Genomic DNA, 21621 nt, shown 5'->3' with positions numbered 1-21621 from the left:
TCCACGGGAAGGCCCTCAGTGGATCTCCACGCTTAAATACCTCCTGGCAACGGCTCACCCCCCCCCCCCCGCCCCAAAAGGTCACGGCGAGCCCCAGCACGGAACGCCCCGCGCGGGGCCGAGAGCGCGGCCGGCGGGAAAGGGGCGGGGCGCAGCGCCAGCCAATGGGGAAGGCGGGGCGGAGCGGAGCGGGCGAGGCTCCGGCGAGGAGTTGCCGCAGCGCCGCCGCCGCCGCTTGTAAACAGACGCCGCCCCACGTGACGCGCGCGCTACCTGCGCGCGGGGGCATTGTCCGCCGAGGCCGAGATCCGAAGCGCGAGGCGATTCCTCTCCGTGCTTTCCCCCCTTTCGCAGACCGGCGCCAAGATGGCCGGTGGCAGGCGGTGAGGCGGCGGCCGGGCGCGGGGAGCGTGCCTGCGTGGGAAGCCGCGCAGCGCCATGTCCGCCTTCGCCCTGGAGGAAACGCTGGAGGCCGACTGGGTGGCCGTGAGGCCTCACGCCTTCCAGGAGCGGGAGAAGCACAAGTTCGTCTTCATCGTGGCCTGGAACGAGATCGAAGGCAAGTTCGCCATCACCTGCCACAACCGCACGGCGCAGCGCCAGCGCGGCGGCTCCCGCGAGCCCACCCCGAGGCCCGGCGGCGCTGCGGGCCGGGGCGCGGAGCCAGGGCCGCCGCGGGGCCGCGATGAGGCGGCGGCGCGCGGTGCGGGGAGCCCGGCCCGGCGGCGGGGCCCCGCGGCGGCGTGCGGCCCCGAGGACATCGAGGTGCTGGAGCCGGGCAAGGAGGAGGGGGCCGCCGGGCCGCCGCCCTCCGAGCCGACCGTCCCCGACGCGGAGCCCGTAGGGGAGGAGTGCAGCTGGGCCGGCCTCTTCTCCTTCCAAGATTTGAGGGCTGTGCACCAGCAGCTGTGCTCGGTGAACTCCGAGCTGGAGCCTTACCTGCCCGCCTTCCCAGAGGAGCCCTCGGGCATGTGGACCGTACTTTTCGGAGCCCCGGAGCTCTCGGAGCAGGAGATGGACGCGCTCTGCTGCAAGCTGCAAGGTTACTTGGTCCACAGCTTGGATACCTGCGGCTGGAAGATACTGTCGCAGATACTCTTCGCCGAGACCGACGACCCCGAAGAGTATTACGAGAGCCTGAGTGAACTGCGACAGAAGGGGTACGAGGAGGTGCTGCAGCGGGCCCGCCGGAGAATCCAGGAGGTGAGGCTACCGCGTCGTCCGTATATCTCCACCTCGGCGTTACCTCTTCCTTACTCTGGCATCTGTAGTTCTCTCCTGCTGCTCCCTTCTGCTTTTTCAGAATCAATCGATCTGTGGGACGACAAAAAAAGTATATGAAAATTGTCTAGTTTAAAAAAAAAAAAAGCTTTGGAAAATCTAAGTAAGAAAACGAAGCTTGCCAAGGTCTGTAGGGCTAGGATTTAAGAAGATGCAGATTTCCCTAGGCATCTGAATGTGTCAGTACCTTATTTTTTTTTTTCTATACAGTCGAATGTGAATATTTGTGATGAAGAATCTGACAGGTTTGGGAAGGTCGCTCCCACATTTTTGTTCTTCTGTTGCTTTGCACCGGGTTGTGTTGGAGTCCGAATTTTTCTTTTTAATGGGAACAGCAACATGTGGTGTTTATTTTGACAGTGAAATTTAGGTACTTTAGGCCAAAAAATTTTAGGTTCCTTCAGGCTCTGGGTAATGAGTCTGGTATTTCAAGTGAGGTGATGTTCTCCAGTGGAACTGGAGTATGTACAACTTTTGTTTAGGTGCTAAGTTTTTAGGGTTGGGATTTTAAAAAGCATGCTGTCTGGTCCTAGTGAGTGTTCACTGTGTTGTAGTTGCTAGTGTTTGACAAGACTTGGATGTTTCATGACACCCCATCTCTCTTATGCCATACGATTTAGGTGAAAGTAGTTGAGCTTCTACTAACTTATAGCATCCGTGTGTGATAATTTTTTCACGTCGTTGTGGATGGAGATATATGAGGATCCAGATTTTTCCAGTGAAAAAGGAGAACTTTACACCTGTTTTTGTGTTTTGATGGCCTTGCTACAATATGTACTGGGATCTGTCTAGGTGCACGTATGTGTTAGGTTGTTACTGAGACTTTCATTTTTGCAAACACCATCTAACTTGTATTCTGTGGATATAGGTCAAATTTGGCTGCTTCTGCTGTCTGCATATACCCTGCCAATGTCGTGTCTTCGAAAATGTGTCATGGTGAATGTTTGTTCCTTGCTGGAGAGTGAGTACGTCTGCTTGCTGTCTATTTTGATGGCATAATTTTGAGTCCTTGTAGGATTCAAGCTGAGCTCTTTCTTAGTGACTGGAGTTACTGAGTTTGAGAAAATTATCAATGATGAAATCACGATAAGGGCATCCAAGTGTAGCATTGTCACATGCGAGTCTATTTCCAAATTCTAGTGTTAGCACATATTGTGATTTTTATTTTTTTTAGCGACTGTTTACCTGAATTAATCCTCATTAATTTTGGTATACAACCTTTACTTAGTTTCATGGTCTTCTGCAGGAGTTTTAGTCTGAAATATATGAAAGCATATTGCCTTCTGTTTTGCTCTGTTTAACTTCATGAATGCTTAGGAATGTGTGCTTAGATTCATTTAGCCCTTAGACCAGGAGTTTGTGTAAAGAGCTGAGCAGGATAGGAGAAGTTCCTGTCAAATATGTGGAGTATGGGAACAGGCTACCTAATTAGAAGTGTGTGACGTTTTGGAGAAAATGGTTATTTGGAATTTCTGTGCAAGAACTATTTGTTTCTCGGAGAATCTCAGATTCTGTTAGCAGTAGTACTGTTGGCAAAAAATGAATGGACTGTCAATGCTAGCTTTATCCATAAAGAGCTCTAAACAACACTTTTATTATTGGTTAACATTCAAAACTTGGTGCAGATGAAACGGCAGAGCCTATTTGTGTATTTGACTACAGTACAACCTTCCTAGCTCGTGGTAACCAATCCAGTACTGCACCTAAAGTCAGAACAACTCTACTTCGGTCACTGTCAGCTATGTAAATTGATCCTCCTTTAGTTAAAAGTAGTTCATGTTTAAGAAAAGAAACCAGTAGAATGACCTGCTCTTTCTGTTCTAGCTCTTGTTTCTCCCTTCCTTACCAGTTAGGGGTTTAGTTGGTCCACAGGAAATGTCTTTCTTTTAAGCAAATACTCGTATTGTCTCTCATTGCAATTCTTGGCAAATGAAGCAATGGGTGATGGGTACTGCTTGGTATTTGTGAAGTAAAGGGTTTTCATAGTTTTGACATAACCTACCAAGTCAATGTTTCATCTTTTGCTTTGATTTACTTTTCCATCTGTGCTTGAAGTCTTGACTGTTAGCTGATCGTAGGAATGCAGTGTTGGATTCCTGCAGTTTTAAATGATTTTACCTCTTGGGCAGAACTTTTGAGGAAAAAGGGAAAGGATTGAGCAGCATTGGTGACCAAGATGGTTGTAATGAATGTGGAAGGTCTTCATTAATGTAAAATGTTGCAAAAAACAGGTTTACAACTCCAAGACCTTGGCTTAACATTTCAAAATATGTCTCTGTGGTTTACAGTCACTTCATCTATTACGAATTCCTTTGTGCAGTTGGATATTACCTAAGAAACATTTGCAGTTTCTGTTGCTTATATTCATTCGAGTGGAGAATCAAAGTGAGTGACAGAATCTCTTATGTTCACTGTTTCAGCATCCTCTGCTTGGCCATCTATTGATTTCTGTAGACCACACACAAGCCAATTTATTTTTGCAGTAGTTAGCAATTGTTGCTTTTTGTAATAGGCATTTTTATCTCTGTTTCAATTATTAACCTTTAATAATCCAGGAGAATGTTGCAAGTAGAAACAGATCCAATGTGAAGAAGAAAAGTAGTCGTAGAGGAACTGTATGACCTGGAATTAATTTCTTCTGCATGATTTGTAGTTTTGAAATACCACATCTTTTGTTTTTTCAAATAAAACTATTAATTCTGGAATAGCTTAGGAGTTTGTACCTAAAGGAATAAATATTTTTCTGCCTCATTTTTGAAAATGAATAAACACTTGTTTGGGGCCCGTGTTCATTAAGCTTGTTTGTTTAAAAAATTTCTTGGATGCTTAGCTGGAGTTCTGAGCTCCCAAATGAGGCACGATACAGAATCAGTTAATGACTATAAAAAGATGTTATTATTTCAACAGAGGATGGCACTGAATCCATATTTGGGATTCCAACTTCTTGGCCAGTATTTCTGAAACCTTAAACTTTGCAGAGGACAGAGGAAGTTCTCTCTTTTAGTTTCCTGTCTGTGTTCCTCCCAGTGTAACAAGAGAGGAGTAATATCAAAGATGGTGTCGTACCTCTTTGTCAGTGCTGTGTTGGCAGAAGGTTGAAAGTAGTTACGGCTTTGCTGAATAAAAAGTGATGTCAGTGAAAAATACTGTTAAAATCTTTTGGTGGCCTAGTCACACTAGTGAATATGTTCCATTGTATGGTTATCATTTTACTTGCTCTTGCAAATAGCGTGTTGTGAGTTTGGGAAGTCTGTCTTTGTTACATGCCTCCCTCAGCATCTCTGCATTAATGGTACTTGTAATCTCTTGTTTCTTATAGCTCTTACCTGCAATAGCAATCTGAAATTTAGCAGGACACGGTCTGTAGGATCTTGAATTCCAGTTATAAAGCTACTCAAGAGACTGGCTTTAATTTTTTTTTTTTGTTGCTCTGTAAAATCTATGAATTTTAGTATCTGCAAGCAGTTAAAAGCCATTTTGAATATCTGTTCTGTGTGTGTTCTTTTGAATTGCTTTAATAGAAAAGTTCCAAAACACTTTTTAGTGATAATTAAATTCTGAAGAAATTCTGAGAGCTTCTTATTTTCTGTGGCTAACCGAAGACTGCCTTGGGAGTTTGGATTTGCTGATATTTTTAATCTCCTTCTCCTGCATAATGGAATATTTTAATAAGCATGGGAACAGCACTGGGAATTTATATTTTATGTTGGTTGGCATAATTTTCTTTTGACTCAAAGGGCTAGAAAGGTTAAGAAAAATTAACATAAGAATCTTTTATCTGTTTTGTCATAGCAGTAAGTTGTATGAGAAGAAAATGTAGCGTTTTTCACAGTAATTTGTGTTGTCATTTTCTTCCTAAATCGGTATGTATACAACTTTTTAAAATCACTTGCACATCTTTAATAGGGTAGTTCTTTTTTCATGTCTAAATCACACAAATTGGTAAGTAATCAATCCAGTTATTAGAGATGGAATTTCACATTTGTTGCTTTCCAACGATGCTGTCACATATTTCCGGTTTTATCAAAAATCTAAATAAGATCCATAGGTTATTCTTTAGTTTATTTGAACCTGTTCTAATATTTTAGAGAATCAATATTCAGGGTCACCTTGGTAACTAAAAGAACTTTATTTCCTTGCTTTTTGACAACATGTGATCAGTTCTAAAGTGAATGTATATGTGCCAGTAGTGGGGCACTGTACCAAACATGCAAGTTTTCTGGAAGTAAGGTGACCTGTTTCTATTCAATGATCTACTGTTAGGCACACTGTGATTTAAAGAGAGATTTAAATGTCAAACTTTACAATGCAAAAGTACATAATATTAAACACTACCAAAAAAGTGTTCTGAGTTTCAGTGACACAAAAAGCAAATGCTAGCACTAGTGTTTCCATCAAAACTAATGCAGTATCTTTCTATGCAAGAAGCAAAGAAAACTGGATCGCGTGTGTGAACTGCAGTAGCTGGATTTAGAAGATATCTAAGATGTCTCAGGAGAGAAAAGAACACTGGTTCAGATTTAACTTTGGGAGCAGAGAGGATTAAAATAGGATACACTGTGGGTTGTTTTGTTTTGTTTTTTTCCGTATTGACACTAACAGCGCAGTTAAGACAAATGCTGAGCATTCTGGAAATCCAGCCTGGTTTTGTTCGAAAGCTTCTTTTTACATATTCATTATTTGTGGGCTTAACAGTTGTTTCCAGTAAAACTCTTCCTATTCGCTTCTGCCTACTTTGTAATAAGCTATTTAAGTACTGTATCAGTACTACAGGTTAGTTTAACCAAAATATAACATGTCAGCAGCCTTAAGGCATGCTCTATGCAACAGGAAAGTAGATTCCAAATTCTTAGGAGATGCATGCTAACAGTACTCTGGCTAGTAATTGTTTTACAGTCCAAGCAAAGATATTATCTTCCTTGTCAGCCATCAGCTTTTTATTTATATAATTTGCATCTGGAGTCATTAGCAGTTATTTCTGGTTGTTACAGAGCAGTCCTAATTCAATAAATATTTTAAAGCATTTTAGGCATTGGAAAGTCGCACCTGACTGAAAGCATCAAATGCATTGCCAAGGATACTGCAGTACATTTTCAGATAAGTGGAATTAAATGTGAAGCGGTTACCCCTCTTCCACTTCCCTGCAAATAACAAAACTCTAAGTCACATGGTATTTTCAGTGTTCTGTTGAGTTTCTGAAATGTGTTCTGTATATGTAAATGCATATTACATGGAGATTCTTGGACCTTTAGTAGCAAGGATAATTATATGCACAATGGCTTAATCATATAGTGGGCTCAGAGCTGCTGAAAGCCTAAGATGTGATTACGTACAGTTTTAAAATTTATACTTCAAAGTGGCCTCTAGGAATCCCATGTTTAGAGGATATTAGATCATATTACCATAGTATTTGCTCTTTAGTCTGTGTATTAAAACCTTCTAAGTCCTAAGTAAAATAACAATTTACCTTTTAATTGAAAAATCTTATCTTTTATCCTTCTTCCATTTGATATCTTCTTGAATAAATATTGATTTTTTTTTCTCCTGTCCTTCACTTTTACTTCTGTTTTTTTTTAGGAAGCAGTAATGTTTTTCAGAGATGTATTGACTTGTGATTATAAGTTAATTAGATGTTTTTTCAGTTCATTTCTGTGTTGTATCTTTTCCAGTCTCAGTAGGATACTTATTTTCGATTTAAAGTTTGGGTTTTTTTCTCTTTTCCCCACTTTCTATAGTGGTGGTGGGTTGTCTTTCTTTCGTGTTGGCTTTTGTCTTCTTGCATATTTTTTCTCGTTTTTTCAGCATTATTTTCTTTCTCTTCAATTGAATGTCCTGCCTTCAAGTTGATACTTTTTTAGAACTACTTTCTTAATCCAGTAATTTACCACTCTGTCTCCCCTGCCCTCACTCCCACCCCCACCTCCTCCCCTGTGTTTCTGGCTGCAGAAAGAATTACACAGGCAAGTTCGAAATTTGAAAGCAGATTCTTTCTAATAATTTAATCTTTTACGTCTCTTGACAATGCTCTGCTTACGGATGATCAACGAGATTTATTGTCTTATATATATGTGAATATTACTACCACAGAGCAGAAGAAGGCACTGAAAAGCAGAGTTCTTCAGAAATGGCTGCACCTACCATTTTTTCTCTTTGGGGAGCTGCTTTTAGGGATCCCCTTTTTTAATATTAGTAGAAATATACCATTGCAGTCCACCAGGAAATTCCTGTTATTGGCGAGAACTTCAGTCTAAGTGGAGACTCAATCCAACTAAAGATACATCTGTAGAACTCTTCTATCTTCCAGAGATTAAAACTTAGCCATAAGGAGTATGGTAGGAAAGAAGGTAGGATAGAAGGACAGGGAAGGAGAATGATGATACTCTTAAGATACATTGTGACTAACTCAGTGGTATTATGTATATATATCTGAACTGTTGCTGAGACTGTTAACTGCTACTTAGGGGTTGGCGGTGTGATAAGGTGTTATTGTGGGATGTTAAGTCTATTGCTTTAACTGTTGAGAGTGTCTTAAATAGGAGGAAGAGGATTGAGCCTTTATTTCCTCTGGAGAGGAATCAACTATTAATGTTCAATGATACTATAATTCTATTATGTATTTTTTTAGTACCATACAAAAGTAGGAGAAGCAAATTAATGTGAATTGAACTCTGTAGAGAAACCTGCACTTAAAATGTATTTTGCCACTGGGGAGGTTGCCACAGCTACTTTGTTTCTTGTCTCTTTCCCAGAAAACATCCCTAGTTCTTTCCCAGAAAAAATCCCTAGTTAAAATAAATTAACTTTTTATAAAATATGCCACAAGTTACTGTTAATTTATGATGTAATAAAAGCTTGTAAATAAGATATTCTGCTGTTAAAAACATTTTCCTATGTTAAAAATTCGGCATCTGAAATTTTTGTCCTGCTACTGCTATTCAGCATGGTAGCACTCTGGGGAAGGAGCCTGTGAGGCCAACAATAAATATGGACTTAACTGTGTGGTGTATACTGACCAAGATTAGAAGCCTGAGACCTTTTGAGGAAGGGAGCCTAAGTTAATATACGTTGAAACAGTTTATTTGAATTACACATCTTTCATAGTATTAATATTACTGTGTAACCATTCAGAACAAAGACCTTGGATAGTTCACTGCAAATCCCTTCTTTAAGTGCAGTGCTCTTTAGTAGCAGACATGCAGTAATATTTTAAGAATGGTGAAAAAAGAATTGTACCCTTACAGGAAGTGGTAGTATGATCTCATCATAAATCTAGTGCTGCTGTTTGATAGAATACAGGTTAGTCTTCAAAAACAGTTATTGAAGTCTTGCGTACCTTGAAACAGGATTATAAAACCAAAGAAAACTGTCCTAATTTGTTGAGCAGAATGTTGGATGAACTCATTTATCTTACAGTCATAAGCTGTATAAATTAATAAGGGAAGCGTGTTTTTGTGTCAAGTCTCCACAAATATCTCCTTGTTTACTAGCTCTTGCTTATCGATTGTGTCTACTATTATTAGTAACCTTATTAGAGTCTCATTTAGGCACTTTGGATTTAACTTTTGGATTAACTGTTATTGTGATAGGCAGAAAGGTGTTCCACTGTGCAGAGAGCTTCCCTGGCAAGCTAGTTTTGAAAATCATCGTCTGGAGCCTTTCAGAGTAGATGTAAATAGAATGCTAGTGGTGTATCTGCCTGTGGTTCTGCTCAGCAGTTGTAAACATTTTGGCAGAAGTTGTTTTCAGTTACAGATGTTTTAGTGGTAGGGCCCTGTTCCTGGGCTTCCTTTCTAGTCCTTTCTGTTTGTGGTATTTATACAGTAAAACTTAGCAAATGTAGGGACTTATTTTTTGTTTGTTACATATGGGGCAGACAAATATTTAGAAGAACTTGAATGCTTAGTGGACTATTTGAATTGCTCCTGAAAAGGTGTTGTAAAACACTTCTAGTCATTCAGCAACCTTTTTTGTTTTTCCTGAAAGTAAATTGAATGCCTTTACTTTATTAAGTGGTAATGGAAGTTTTTATTTTATGCTACTGTTATAGTACTTTCCAAAATGCAAGACAAATTTGTAGACAAATGTTTGTGACCATGTTTTGGAAAAATGCTAAGATATTGCTGTGAGGGAACTGGGTTGGTTCTTTTGCTTTGAAAAATGTTTAAATAATCAATTAGCATTTGTTTGTGATGACTTGCAGACAATTTGTAGGTCATCTAAAATTAGTAGTGGTACAACTTTTCACATAACAGTATTGCATCGTGACTTGTTTTGAGCTACTTCAGAGAGAGGCTATTATAAAAGATTTTTCAATAACTTAGAATCATAGATTGTCATGTTAGAAAGAACCTATCTGGGTTTTCTAGTTTAATCCTATGTTTAAAATATAACTAACTTTGATTAGAGCATTTTTTTAAAAAAAGAGCAAAGCACAAAAATAAAAGCCTGAAGCATTAAATAACACTGCATGGTTTATATTTGTTTTAAGAGAATTAAAAAATAAAAGAAAAAGAAATAAATGTGCTAATTCAGTTGTGACACTTCTCAGAGGAAAAAATTGTAGATGTTTTAAAAGTTTCTAAAAGTTCGTAATTTTTCTACAAATAGCACTGTCTTCAGAGTCCAGATTATTCAGCTTTCGTGATATTTGTTTATAATTATCACATGTCAGAATTCAGTTGTACCATTTTTTTCACAGAGTAGTGTAATTCAGCACAAAATACATATGTAGGAGGAGTTTAAAAAAATCCTAAACTAGTTGCAGAATTGGGGCTGTTATGGAAAAGTTAAATTAGTAGGTAAAGGGAATGTATGTATTATTTCAGCTGTGTTTTATCATGCTGCTTTATGACACATTAATTTTATAGATCGATAACTTGTAAACTGTATATCCTTTCCCCTTCATTTCTCCATGAAAGCAGGAATAAAACCAACCCAAATGAGTAGCACCACAAAATACAAGTCTGTGTTCACCTGATAATAATATAAATAGCTTTTGTCTGAAACATGCTGTTATGAAAGTGATGTAATAGGTTATTATTTACGTGGTATTTTATGTTAAAGGAGAAGTAGTGTGCATGATAAGGGATTTCAGAAGTTCTTTAATATCTTATTTACCCTCTTGTTAGTATTGGTGGGCTGTAAACATATTCTTTCTATTGGCATGTTCTGGTTATTGTATTGAACTTTTGAACAGAAAACCTCATTACTTTGTCTTAAACTTGAAAAATTGCATTAAGTCATGCATAATGCTGTTTCCTTCTTAGAGCTGCCCTTGTATGATTTCACCATTGTATAAGGTGCTGTGGAGATTGAAACAATGTTGAACTATTGAGAAATGGCACAAGTGGCTATTTGTGTTCATCAGCTGCCTTGTTGAAGGGAGCTGAAGGACTGGATCATCAGCTTCCTAGTGCTGAAAGGTGAGGATCCTATCAGTTTCTGGCCTCTCCTCTTCAGCTCTGTTTTCCTTCCTGTTGTGCTTCTCTCTCCTTGCCATGTGCTGATTCAACTCAGTAAATTAATCCAAGAGAAACTACAGAAATAGCTTTCTGCCAGATGCTCAGTTAATTTGTCGAAGGATCTGAGAAATATCAAAGCCATTGCAGTGGAAGAAGAGGGCACTTGAGAGCAGAAGGTCCAAGGAACCAGGAGAAAGTGGGGAGAAGAGAGGGAAAAGGAGATGGGAAGTAGGATCTCCTCTCAGTAGGAGCAAGCCATTAGCTCAGCTCAGCCTAAGAAGTAAATTCACCTATACTGGTGGTTTGAATCTAATATAGTCACAATGCTTTACTTGCTTTGAATTAGATTTTAAGTGTCTAAAATTAGATTTTCGAACATTAGAGAATATCTGCTACTACCATGCCAAATGCATTGTAAAACTGTAAAACTAATTCAGTGCTACTGCTGTGAGTCCCATAAATTGACTTCAGAGTGAAGTTATGCCTCTTACTTTTTTTTCATCCATCAATTTTTTGCCTTTATTTTCATGAAAGAACATTTTCTCTTTAGCAGAGTGGATGTATGGCTAGGCCTGTGTCCTGATGCTGCAGACATTAATCAGAGAAAAGTTTTAAGAGTAGCATTATAATGCCTGCTATGTAAATGTATTCATTGTGTGCAAATGGTAGTTTCTTTAAACAGTTGTTGGTTTTGAGGCTCTTGAATGTATTTTCCTGAATAACAGCATAGTTCAGAAGCACTGAAGAGGAAGGTCTGCGGACCAGAAGTTCGTGTATTTTATGGCACACGATGAATGCTTATGTAATGCATGTTTGCAGTCTTCTGGTTTTGTTTTTTTTTTTATCAGACCCCTGCAGAAAAAAATTGCTTGGAACTCATTAGGACGTGTAAAATAAGCTCTTTGCCAAGCCTTCAGGGTGAGGTGTTGTCTACAAGTCTTTCCGTCCAGAGCTACCATGTACCAACTGATCAGTGATTCATTAATGACTTTATCTTCCAGTTATTTTGCCCCTTTCCAAATAGAAGGAGTCCCAGAGTGCCTTAATAACTTTGAAATATGGTGAACAGTTGTATTTTATTCATCAGATTACATTACAATGTCAATACTTACTTCTGTGTTACTAACAGCAAAAAAAAGCTAGCATTTTTATAAAGTGAACGTTCCTATGGAATTAGCCCTTGTTTGCTATGATTTCTGTAGTTTATTTGTGGCTGTTCTATTCTAATATACTAAATTCAAACAAATAACCTGTTTTTTGTAGACACTCAATTGGCATGGTAGTGTAACTCAGGAGTGACACAGCCAAATCACTCAGTAAGGTAAGGTGGTCAGACAAGTACCATCTTAAAATAAAAGCTACTTTACCATGATGTTATATATATGTTTGCCTTGTTTACAGAAAATGGAAAATAGATTTTAGTTGTTGACATCTCCTTCTTGAGTTTTCAGGTGAGATCTGGTGTGCCATACATTGTTGTCAGAGTTGGCAGCTTTAAGACTAAGCCTTGTGATGTTCCAACGAGTTATATATGCACATGCAGTTCTGCTTAGATTTCGGAGTAGATTTTTGTGTGGGAGGAGAGAAATTGCATTGTTCAGTAATGATGCATAGATGGAAATAACTTTTTGGCTCACTTGTCTACATTAATGTACTACTTCAATTTTCTTATCCAGTTCAGTTCTTTCCCTTTTCTACAGACTTGTATTACAGGTTGCAAATTGAAATGAGGTGCATTTTTGGTAGTAGATTTTGCAGTGTAAATGAACTTCGCGGAAGTAATTGTTACTGTCCTAGAAGCTGTTAGCCTAAGTATAAATGAAGATAACTGATACAAATGAAAAGAGGCCAGGCAATCTGAAGTGTGCTGGTCTTAGCCTCCTGTTGTGCTCTGTTATAGTAGGTTGACCTTGACCACCAGGTGCCCACCAAAGTTGTTGTGTTACTCGCTCTCTGCAGCTGAACAGAGTAAGAAAATATTTCAAAAGTCTCATGGATTGAAATAAGGATGGGGAGAACTCAACAATTACTGTCACAGGCAAAACGGACTAATCTTGGGGAAATTAATATATTGTCAATCAAATCACAGTAGCATAATGAGAAATAAAACTAGATCTTAAACCACCTTTCACCCCACTCCCCTTTATTCCCCCTTTATTGGGGCTCACCTTCGCTCCCAATTTCTTCTTCCTCCTCCCCCGAACAGCACAGTGGAACAGGGAATGGTGGTTGCAGTGACTCCATAACATGTTGTCTCTGCTGCTCCTTCCTCTTCACGCTCTTCTCCTGCTTTGGTGTGGGGTCCCACCCACAGGGCACAGTTGAACTTTTCCAACGTGGATCCTTTCCACAGGGTACAGTCCTTCAGGAGCGGACTTTTCCAGCATGAATCCTTTCCACGGGATGCAGTGTTTCATGAACAGGCTTCTTCAGCATGGGTCCTCCATGGAACCACAGGTGCTGTCAGAAAACCTGCTCCAGTGTGGGCTCCTCTCTATGGGCTCCTGTTGGGAGCCTGCTTGAGCACAGTCTTTCCATGAGGTCACAGCTTTGTTCTGGGCACATCTGCCTCCTCAAGCCTGGGTTCTTCCACAGGCTTCAGGTGGGTAATTCCTCCACTGTTAACCTCAGTGAGCTGCAGGGGAATCTCTGCTCTGATGCCTGGAGCACCTCTTTCCCCTTCTTCTTTGCTGGCCTTGGTGTGCACAGAGTTGTTTGTCTCACTTATTCTCACTCCTCTCTTGGCTGCTGTTGTGCAACAGGTTTTCCCCCTTCTTAAATGTGCTATCACAGAGCGGCTACCTCTGTTGCTGATGAGCACAGCCTTGGCCAGAGACGGGTCGATCTTGGAGTCAGTTGGCATTGGCTCTGTTGGACACGGGAAACTTCTGAGATCTTCTCACAGAAGCCCTTATGCTTCCAAAACCTTGCCATCTTTTTGCACACGTGTACTGACATACACAGGCTCTCTGTGCACAGACAAAAGACCATTTTAAACAGGATTTAAATAAAAGTAATGTGGCTTGCTTGATATGAGCGGCTCTTCAGAGATCTACAAGACAAATCTAATGGAAGCATTCCTTTTTATGGCTTGTGTTTTAAAACATTCTGTGTTTTCCTTCCCAATATCTTTTGGGGGGTTTTTGTTATGTACATGTGTTTGCCATTTGTTTCTTAGAATAACAGCAAACTTTGCACTTGTTATGTGTATTTTGATTGGTTGGTTTGATTGGTTGTAATTAAACTGTAATTGATCTTCTGTAAGCAGCCCATGAGAAAATTCCTCTGAAATCCCGACAATAAACTTTGCAATGCATCTGCATACACTTGCAATTCCCTGTCTTCAGAAGCCTGGTTGGAAAAATTGTACATGGATGATTGCTTTATATACCACTTACAGACTGTGTGATTTCCAAGTAAGTTTAATGTGGAACTCACTTGTTTGTAACCTCTCCTAATCTTAAGAGGTTAGACAGATGTAGTGCTGGTTTCAGCGCTTTTCAGGCTGGGTTGTATTATGTTATTTGTTTATGCTATTCCAACTCTGTATCCACCTTTTATGTTTTCTTAAATATGTACTGCCCCAACAGTAAAATGTATTTTAGATCGATACGGAAGAGTCAGACTGGGGCATTCATCTGCTACAAAAATGCAAATAGTCTTTTCATACTATCAGTGGGAACGATTGTGATGGCAATATAATCACGCAAACAGAAGGTTAAATGTCATGGCAAGGCTTGATCTTTTAACAACAGCAAGTGATGTTTAAGTACAGGACTGTGCGTGTAAGAGAAAAGCAATTTGCCTATAGTACATTTTGCTTAATGATGGCTTAAAAAGAGATAGAGAGTAGAAACAATTTAAAGCACATTCTTATATAAGAAATAGTAAGAGTAGAGTATCTAAAATTTTGTGTCCAAGTGTTATTTACTCTGGAGCTCTAGTTCTGTGGAACTCATTGTCATAAGCTTGTTGCAGACAGTTGGAAGTGTATCAGCAGGAGGATTTGGTATTTTACTCTTAGGGCTCCAGTGGAAAGGATGGAGTATCTAAAAACTGCTCTATGTGCAGTACTGTACTGCTGTCTTACAATTATCCTTAGTTTCACCTCTGATCTTAAATAGGGTGCTTCAATTAAAAATATTTCGAATTTATCATGGAAATGGCAAGTAATACTATCAGGTTTCTGAGAATCTAAATTCGTAGGAAGATAGGCTACTCTAACTACTGTTACTCCAAAATATGGAGAAGCTTAGGAAGAGACTGAAAAATGTCTTTATGCGCTGTTTTAGCTAAAAATGGATGTATGTTATATTGCAACCTTTTTATAAAATATGCAAAATAAAATAATGGGGGAAATTTTGGGAATAATAGCAAAGGAAATGAAGACTTGATTCTTCACTGACTAAATCAGGCTTTGGATGATGCTCTCAACTGGGGCCAACCCACACATAACTGCACTGTCTGCTATAATGCTTCTACAACTTTAGAGAAAAAAAATATTTTTTAAAACTACTGAAGACAGAAATAATCTTTATGATATAGTTCAAATGTATGTGCTGCTAAATTGAAAAAAAAATGCGTCTCCTGCTGGTTGGAGTCTGTCTTCTTAATAGTTGCCTAAAATATATGGATTCATTTAGTTATGAACAATGTAACATCTGTTGAAACACGATTCTTAAAATAAATGCAGTATTCAATGGGTATAGGGCTTGTTAGGCCTGTACAGGATATTACGCTACCTTCCTCTACCCATTTTAAATAATAAAAAAATTGTGGAAGTGAAAAATTCATACCAAGAGCATTGAAGTAAATGAACAGGAAAATCAACCGTGCTGAGAACTGGTCGTGAGTGAGGCATAAAACATGCTACAGAACTTGTTCTTGTGTTTTATGCTAACACTTTGACCACCACATGGTTTAAGGTATCAGGTTGGTTTAGGCATTTGTCCAGCTTAATTTTACAAAAAAAAGGTATTTGCTGGATTTTTGTTTCTTATATAGTGTATTGCATAAGTACTGCCTCTGTGAGAATTGGAACATACACAGTTAAACTACCTGTGAGTCTGTGAAGGGCCTGGTTTGCCTTATGACATTATTAATTCAGTGGATTCTGTGCTAGACCCAGCGTTATTGTTATTCGATAGTCTGAATACTGTCTGGGTGGCAGCCAGCTGAAAAAATGCTTCAGCTAGCAGGTACAGAACAGGAGAGCTTCCATCAAACTGCTTTTTAGAGCAAAGTGAGAAGGGTCCTCTACACAGCCAGCTTAGTACCATCTGTCCCCTGTATCAGTGCTCCTTTAGAACTGGTGACAGTTAAACAGCCTTCACTCTTCATGAGGTTTACAAAGCTCTGTCTAGAAGCAGAATCAAAGCTATCAATCAGTCTTCTCTTCATACAATACCATACTGGTGAAGACTTGGTGAAAGGTAATCACATCAGATCCAAAAAGTGAGAGAAAATAGGTTGAGCCTTTTGTATACCTGTCACGCCTTATCTGGGAGAAGAGTCTATAGCACGCCCCCTCACTACAGCCTTCTTTCAGGTAGTTGTAAAGAGCGATGAGGTCCTCCTCTCAGCCTTCTCTTCTCCAGACTAAACAACCCCAATTCACTCAACCACTCTTCATAAGACTTGTGCTCCAGACCCTTCACCAGCTTCATTGTCCATCTCTGGACATGCTCTAGCACCTCAATGTCTTTCTTGTAATGAGGGGCCCAAAACTGAGTACAGTATTTGAGGTGTGGCCTCACCAGCGCTGAGTACAGGGGGATGATCCCTTCCCTACTCCTGCTATTCCTTTCTGGCCACCTGGGCACAGATCATAGCTATAATTTTGAATGCATGTTGTAATTTCTCTGTGTTGTTTTTCTTCTTCAAAACTCTTCCCCCCCCCAATTATGCAGTTTCTTCTTTCTCTCATGTAACTTCTTGCCCAAGAGTAAATATGAAGTACCAGTTCTGTGGGGTTGATCTGACAGGACAAAATAATTGCGATGTACTTTTGAGCTGGTTTACAACTGCTGTGTAAAAGGTTAATGTTCAGATATTTTCCCCCAAAATGCTCGTTGAATGAGCCTTAGAATATGTTAATAGATAGATGAGAGTAATGAGGGTGTTTGTAATCAGTGCTCACAGTTTGATAGTCTTCCTACCTGTTTTAAAGAATTTTACTGTTGAGTAGGTCTTTGATATTTGCTCCAAACCAAATAAGGCAATACTCTTTGTCCAAATCAGTTTTCGTATTTTCTTATGTCTTTTCTGGCAACTGTAGTTTAAGTGAAATTTTGTCTGGATTTTCAGTCAGAAGAGACTTCATTAGACACTCTGTGATCATTGCCTTGGGAAAGAATGGTTGTTTAAGTTGTGTTAATAATTTAACAGTATGTATATACTGTATGAATAACTTGCCCTCACATTTTTTTTTTTGTAAATGATGACTTAGTATTTCTGAAGGGCTTCAAGATTAGGTTTAGGATTGGGGGTACCCCCAGCAGCATGAACAAGACCTTGAAATGGTGCCCATTTACTTACCTCCTGTATGTGCAAGAATGTGATGATAATTAATTTCTCTATGCATACAGTTTCTACTGGCGGATGTGATTTTCACTGAACAACCAACTAATTATAAGTAGATACTTGGTTTTAGTGTCCTTAAGTTGACTTTGTACTATATCAGTAGCCATAAAATTAAAACGGTCTTTTACTTCTTGGCAGTTTCACTTCAGCTTCTGCAAAGTCATGACTGTCTTCCAGAATAGCAGAATCCTTAGATAGGCCTTAAGAATTGGCCTGTAAATTGGAGGCAGGGGGGAAAGTCCTGCATCTCATTGTTCTGCTCCTGGAATGAGATTACTCAAGATTCTCCTTCTCATAGTGATACATTTTCTGTAATTTTTGTCATTTTTTTGTTGCCCTCTCAGGTTTGCGTCTCAGTTCAATAGTGGAGTTTCTCAATGAAACAAATGTGGTAAGAAGATACTAATAGCCTAAGCAACTAAAAAGAACTTAACATTACAGTGTAATGTAGCGCTGCTGAATAGAGACCCTTGCAATGAATGGCTTGAGAAGAAAGGTTTGGCTTTTCAGTACCTGCATGCAAGAACGTGCCAGGGGGAAGTAGGAGAAGGCTTGAGTATGGCAATTCTGGTTTTAGGCACTAGCAGCAAGCAAGGGAAACTGAGGAATTAAGTGGTTTTATAGACAAGACAGTTAAAACAGCTGGTGGGCTGGAATAATACATGAAATCCATAAGGACTTGGGATTCAAACCCAAGAGTGTCTAGGGATGACTTCTGTGCGCATAATTACAGATTGGATTATGAGTGTTTAGCCCTAAAAGTTGATAAAATGTCAGTTTTTCAGACTGCATGCCACAAAACACTACCCAATACTCTCAGTGAGAACTCAAGTTCCATCAAATATTACCTAGTTCTGGAAGCAGAAAAGCACAGCAAGTGACTGGAATAGGAATGATTTCCTAGGTGAACTTGTTTGGGCAATACAACAAATTGCCTCATGCTGCTGGGGAATGTCACATCCCCTGTGCACAGTCCCTCCTAGACCTTTCAGCTCTGCTAAGCCTTGCTGGGGGCAGGTTCTTCCTGACTTGTCACCTGACCGGCATTTTAATACTGAACATGTAAACAAAGCTACTATGAGCCCATCTGCATTCTGCTCTGCACCCTGTCTCTAATCTCAGCCAATCTGTAGTGCTTCGTAGGAAACCCAGGAGGGGCTAGGGGAATCTTCACAAGCAGATTTTACATTCTGAAGAAAGAAAATATTTTTCTTATCTGCTCAGGTAACTGAAACACATCATAGTAATATAAAGCAAACTGAGTAGGCAGTATGGTAATCAAGACTGCTCTTGACTGTCCTGGGATACAGATGAGTCAGGCACAGAAGGACTGTTGACAAAAGCTTCAGTTTCTAATCTGCAGTTTCCTTTGTGTTCCAGTTTTAACGTTAATGCTTGATGCATTGGAGTATACTGACTAAATATATTCATGTCGATTTTGTGTTCAACTTGAATGAACATATAGAAGATACAATGTGCTTATTCCATAATATTCCTAATTTTTGATAAGTTTAAATAAACTTGAACTGCAAATATATGCTTTTGAGATTATAATATAAAGGATGAGACTTTGAAAATTATGTAAGAGGAGATCTAATTTCAGATAATCTTGTCTTTGCAAATACAGTAGGTATTTCGTGTGTCTGTATGAGATTAGATTTTGTTAAATAGTTGAATATTTTTTTAGAAATGGTAAAAGATTTCCAGTAGCATGTGAGGTCTGCCCAGGCAAATACCCCAAAAGGATGCAAGACAAGCATATAAATTAAAAACATATATTGTAACCAATTAGTAGGAGCAGATGAATGTTTGGTTTCATAAGAGCTAAAGGAAGGAATAGACAGACTTCACCAGAAACACACATCACTGTTCTGTTTCATATAGATTCTTGAGTGTGGTTGGAGGTGCACTGACATACTAGGGCTGCGTGACTCCAGAGCACTGACATGCAAAACACCCCAGCAAATGCCAAAAAACCTGGAAAGATCAAAATGTGACTTCACATTTCTCTCCTTTCTTGTCACTTCTTGGACTCCAGTGCCTGAAAGTGTGAAGTATGTGAAGTAGCTTATCTGATTGCTATGCTACAGATTATTTTGCTAAGTTGCTTTTTGTGCAGTATCTGTGCTGATATTATCTTCCATAGATTCCTGGAAAGGAAAAACTGATAGGAGTGCTGCACGTTTTGAATTAAGGTTATCAGAGATATGCTCATACTTGACTGGCAAAGTTAAAGATGTCGGTGGGGATTAATTTTTTTTTATCTGTTTTTTCCAAGTGATAATTCTGTGGGAAAGGGAAGATGCAAAAGAGGATGGGTTAAAAATTGTTTTTTAAATGACTGTTACCCTTAGCAGGAATGTTTAAACATGTCCACTAAAACTGGCATTTTTTTTCTCCAGCTCTTAGAAAAACATAAGAACACAGAAAGCATGGTAGAGCTGCTTGAACTGTATCAAATGGAAGATGAAGCCTACAGTAGTCTCGCAGAAGCTACCACTGAGCTCTACCAGTACTTACTACAGCCATTCCGAGATATGAGGGAACTTGCGATGCTTAGGAGGCAGCAGATAAAGGTATGGTAAAGGTAACGGAACTTTATATTAATGGGGAAATAATGCTTTTTGGGGAAATTATACTTTTTAGTTACTATTTGCTATTTATTACTTTTATTATGCAGTATATGCAGTGATGGTTTCTCCACTAGAGGATAACCGTGTTTTTCTGGTTCTTCCATTCAAATGAGTGTTTTTGGAGAACAGAAATTTATCTGACAAGTAGCTAACCATTATCTGTTCAACTTGCTATGTTTGACTGTTCAAATTAGTGCTGAATTTAGTAGGTGAAGCTGAAAATTTTTTCATTACTGTGAATACTGACACGTAAAATAGAAAGACTCATATATAGTATCTCTGCTATCGTTTTTTTTTTAAAGGTAATAGGAAGTTACTTTTCATTTTAGTTTCCTCAGATAATCTGATAAACCCTGAGAAGTAGGTAGCTTCTCATCTAATGTGAAACATTTAGGGGTGGAAGTGTATTAGAAGTGTCTCATTTGTTGTAACACTTAACAGTGTGTTTTCATACGAGCTTAAAAAAACATAGCCAGCTGAAGAGTACATTTTGGTAAATCTGTTTTATAACACATAAATAATACATGTTTTATTTAAAAGTAATTGTAATTTTAAATACTTAACCAAAAATAACAGATGTCAGCTTCATTGCATCTCAGAAGTGCTTTTGATAAAATCATTATTTCCCATGGAGATTCTTCCATTACATACGTGGTAATGTAGGAGCTAAAATGGGTTGGTTTCATTTAATCTGTATTGCATATGTCCCTTTATCTCACTTTGGCACCTCGTTTGGTTAGCCAACATTGGGTTTACTGGTTTCAATGTAAAAACACAGTGCTTTTCTCTGGCTGTGAGTATAGAGTGAGGGAGGCAGGCAAGAGGATTTAAGATTGGAAAACTATTTTGATTTGAGTTATTACTGTGTCCATAAAGTAATTTTTCAGAAAATTCGGCAATCTGAAACTGATGGAGTGAGATAATATGATGATATTTGAACTGAATGCCTTTTTTTCCCCTTGAATGATATATGCATACAGAATTGGGAGGAATTTTTTTTCAGATATATGATGTAGTTGAAGGTTATGGACACTACATTTAATAAAAAGCCTTCAAAGCATGCTGAAATAGTTCAAGTTTTATTTGAATTTGTAGCAGAGGAGAATGTGGGGTTTTTGTTGTTTTGTCAAGCAAGAGAAGATAAATGTAATTCAGTAGGGAGTATGAATTAAGAGTTATTTGGTTGAGATGGTTTTTTGGGGGGGAGGTTAAACCTTAATTCTCTCTTGAATTAGACTTTTAAAATATCCTCCCCCCTTTTTTTTTCCCCCTCTGAAGGAATAACCTTGATAAACTTCAGAGACGTGTTCTGTGGCCAATTATTTTAGTGGTACATAGTGTTATCTAACATTAAGTTCTTTTCCTAACTTGGCAATTTTTGAGTTGTAAAACATGGATGTCTGTATTATGTGGTAGAGAGAGATCCTATCGCATGTTTTTCATTTCATTGTTTGAGAGAAAGCAGTACTTGTATCTATGATGACAAAATATATATTATGCTGGGTAGCTAGGGTAGAAGAATTGCTTTATAAATAGAACTTGTTCATGAAATGGTTTGTGTTAACTTGCTGCATATGTCTGGCAGGCTTAATAATGAAAGAAAGATCCTTGGGATTATATAAACCCTTATGAGTGGGGTTAGCTCCATTTTCGTGCATAACAGA

The 21621-nt window shown here is 38.9% G+C and overlaps 1 protein-coding gene across 2 annotated transcripts in view; it reads left to right on the top strand.

Moving 5' to 3' along the window:
• Window positions 1-306: 306 nt before the first annotated feature.
• JMY (junction mediating and regulatory protein, p53 cofactor) overlaps window positions 307-21621 on the top strand; it is a 66925-nt gene continuing 45610 nt past the window's right edge. For both annotated transcript variants that reach the window (XM_054054883.1, XM_009566291.2), the window contains exons 1-2: window positions 307-1203; window positions 19727-19900. In XM_054054883.1, the coding sequence (XP_053910858.1) occupies window positions 439-1203; window positions 19727-19900 (939 nt within the window). In that variant the 5' untranslated portion in view covers window positions 307-438. The remainder of the gene's footprint in view (window positions 1204-19726; window positions 19901-21621) is intronic.

This window comes from Cuculus canorus, chromosome Z (assembly GCF_017976375.1).
Source record: "Cuculus canorus isolate bCucCan1 chromosome Z, bCucCan1.pri, whole genome shotgun sequence".
In the NCBI taxonomy this organism is placed as follows: Eukaryota; Metazoa; Chordata; class Aves; order Cuculiformes; family Cuculidae; genus Cuculus; species Cuculus canorus.
Note: the sequence above shows the minus strand (reverse complement) of the source record. Positions and strands in the feature narration are given on the sequence as shown.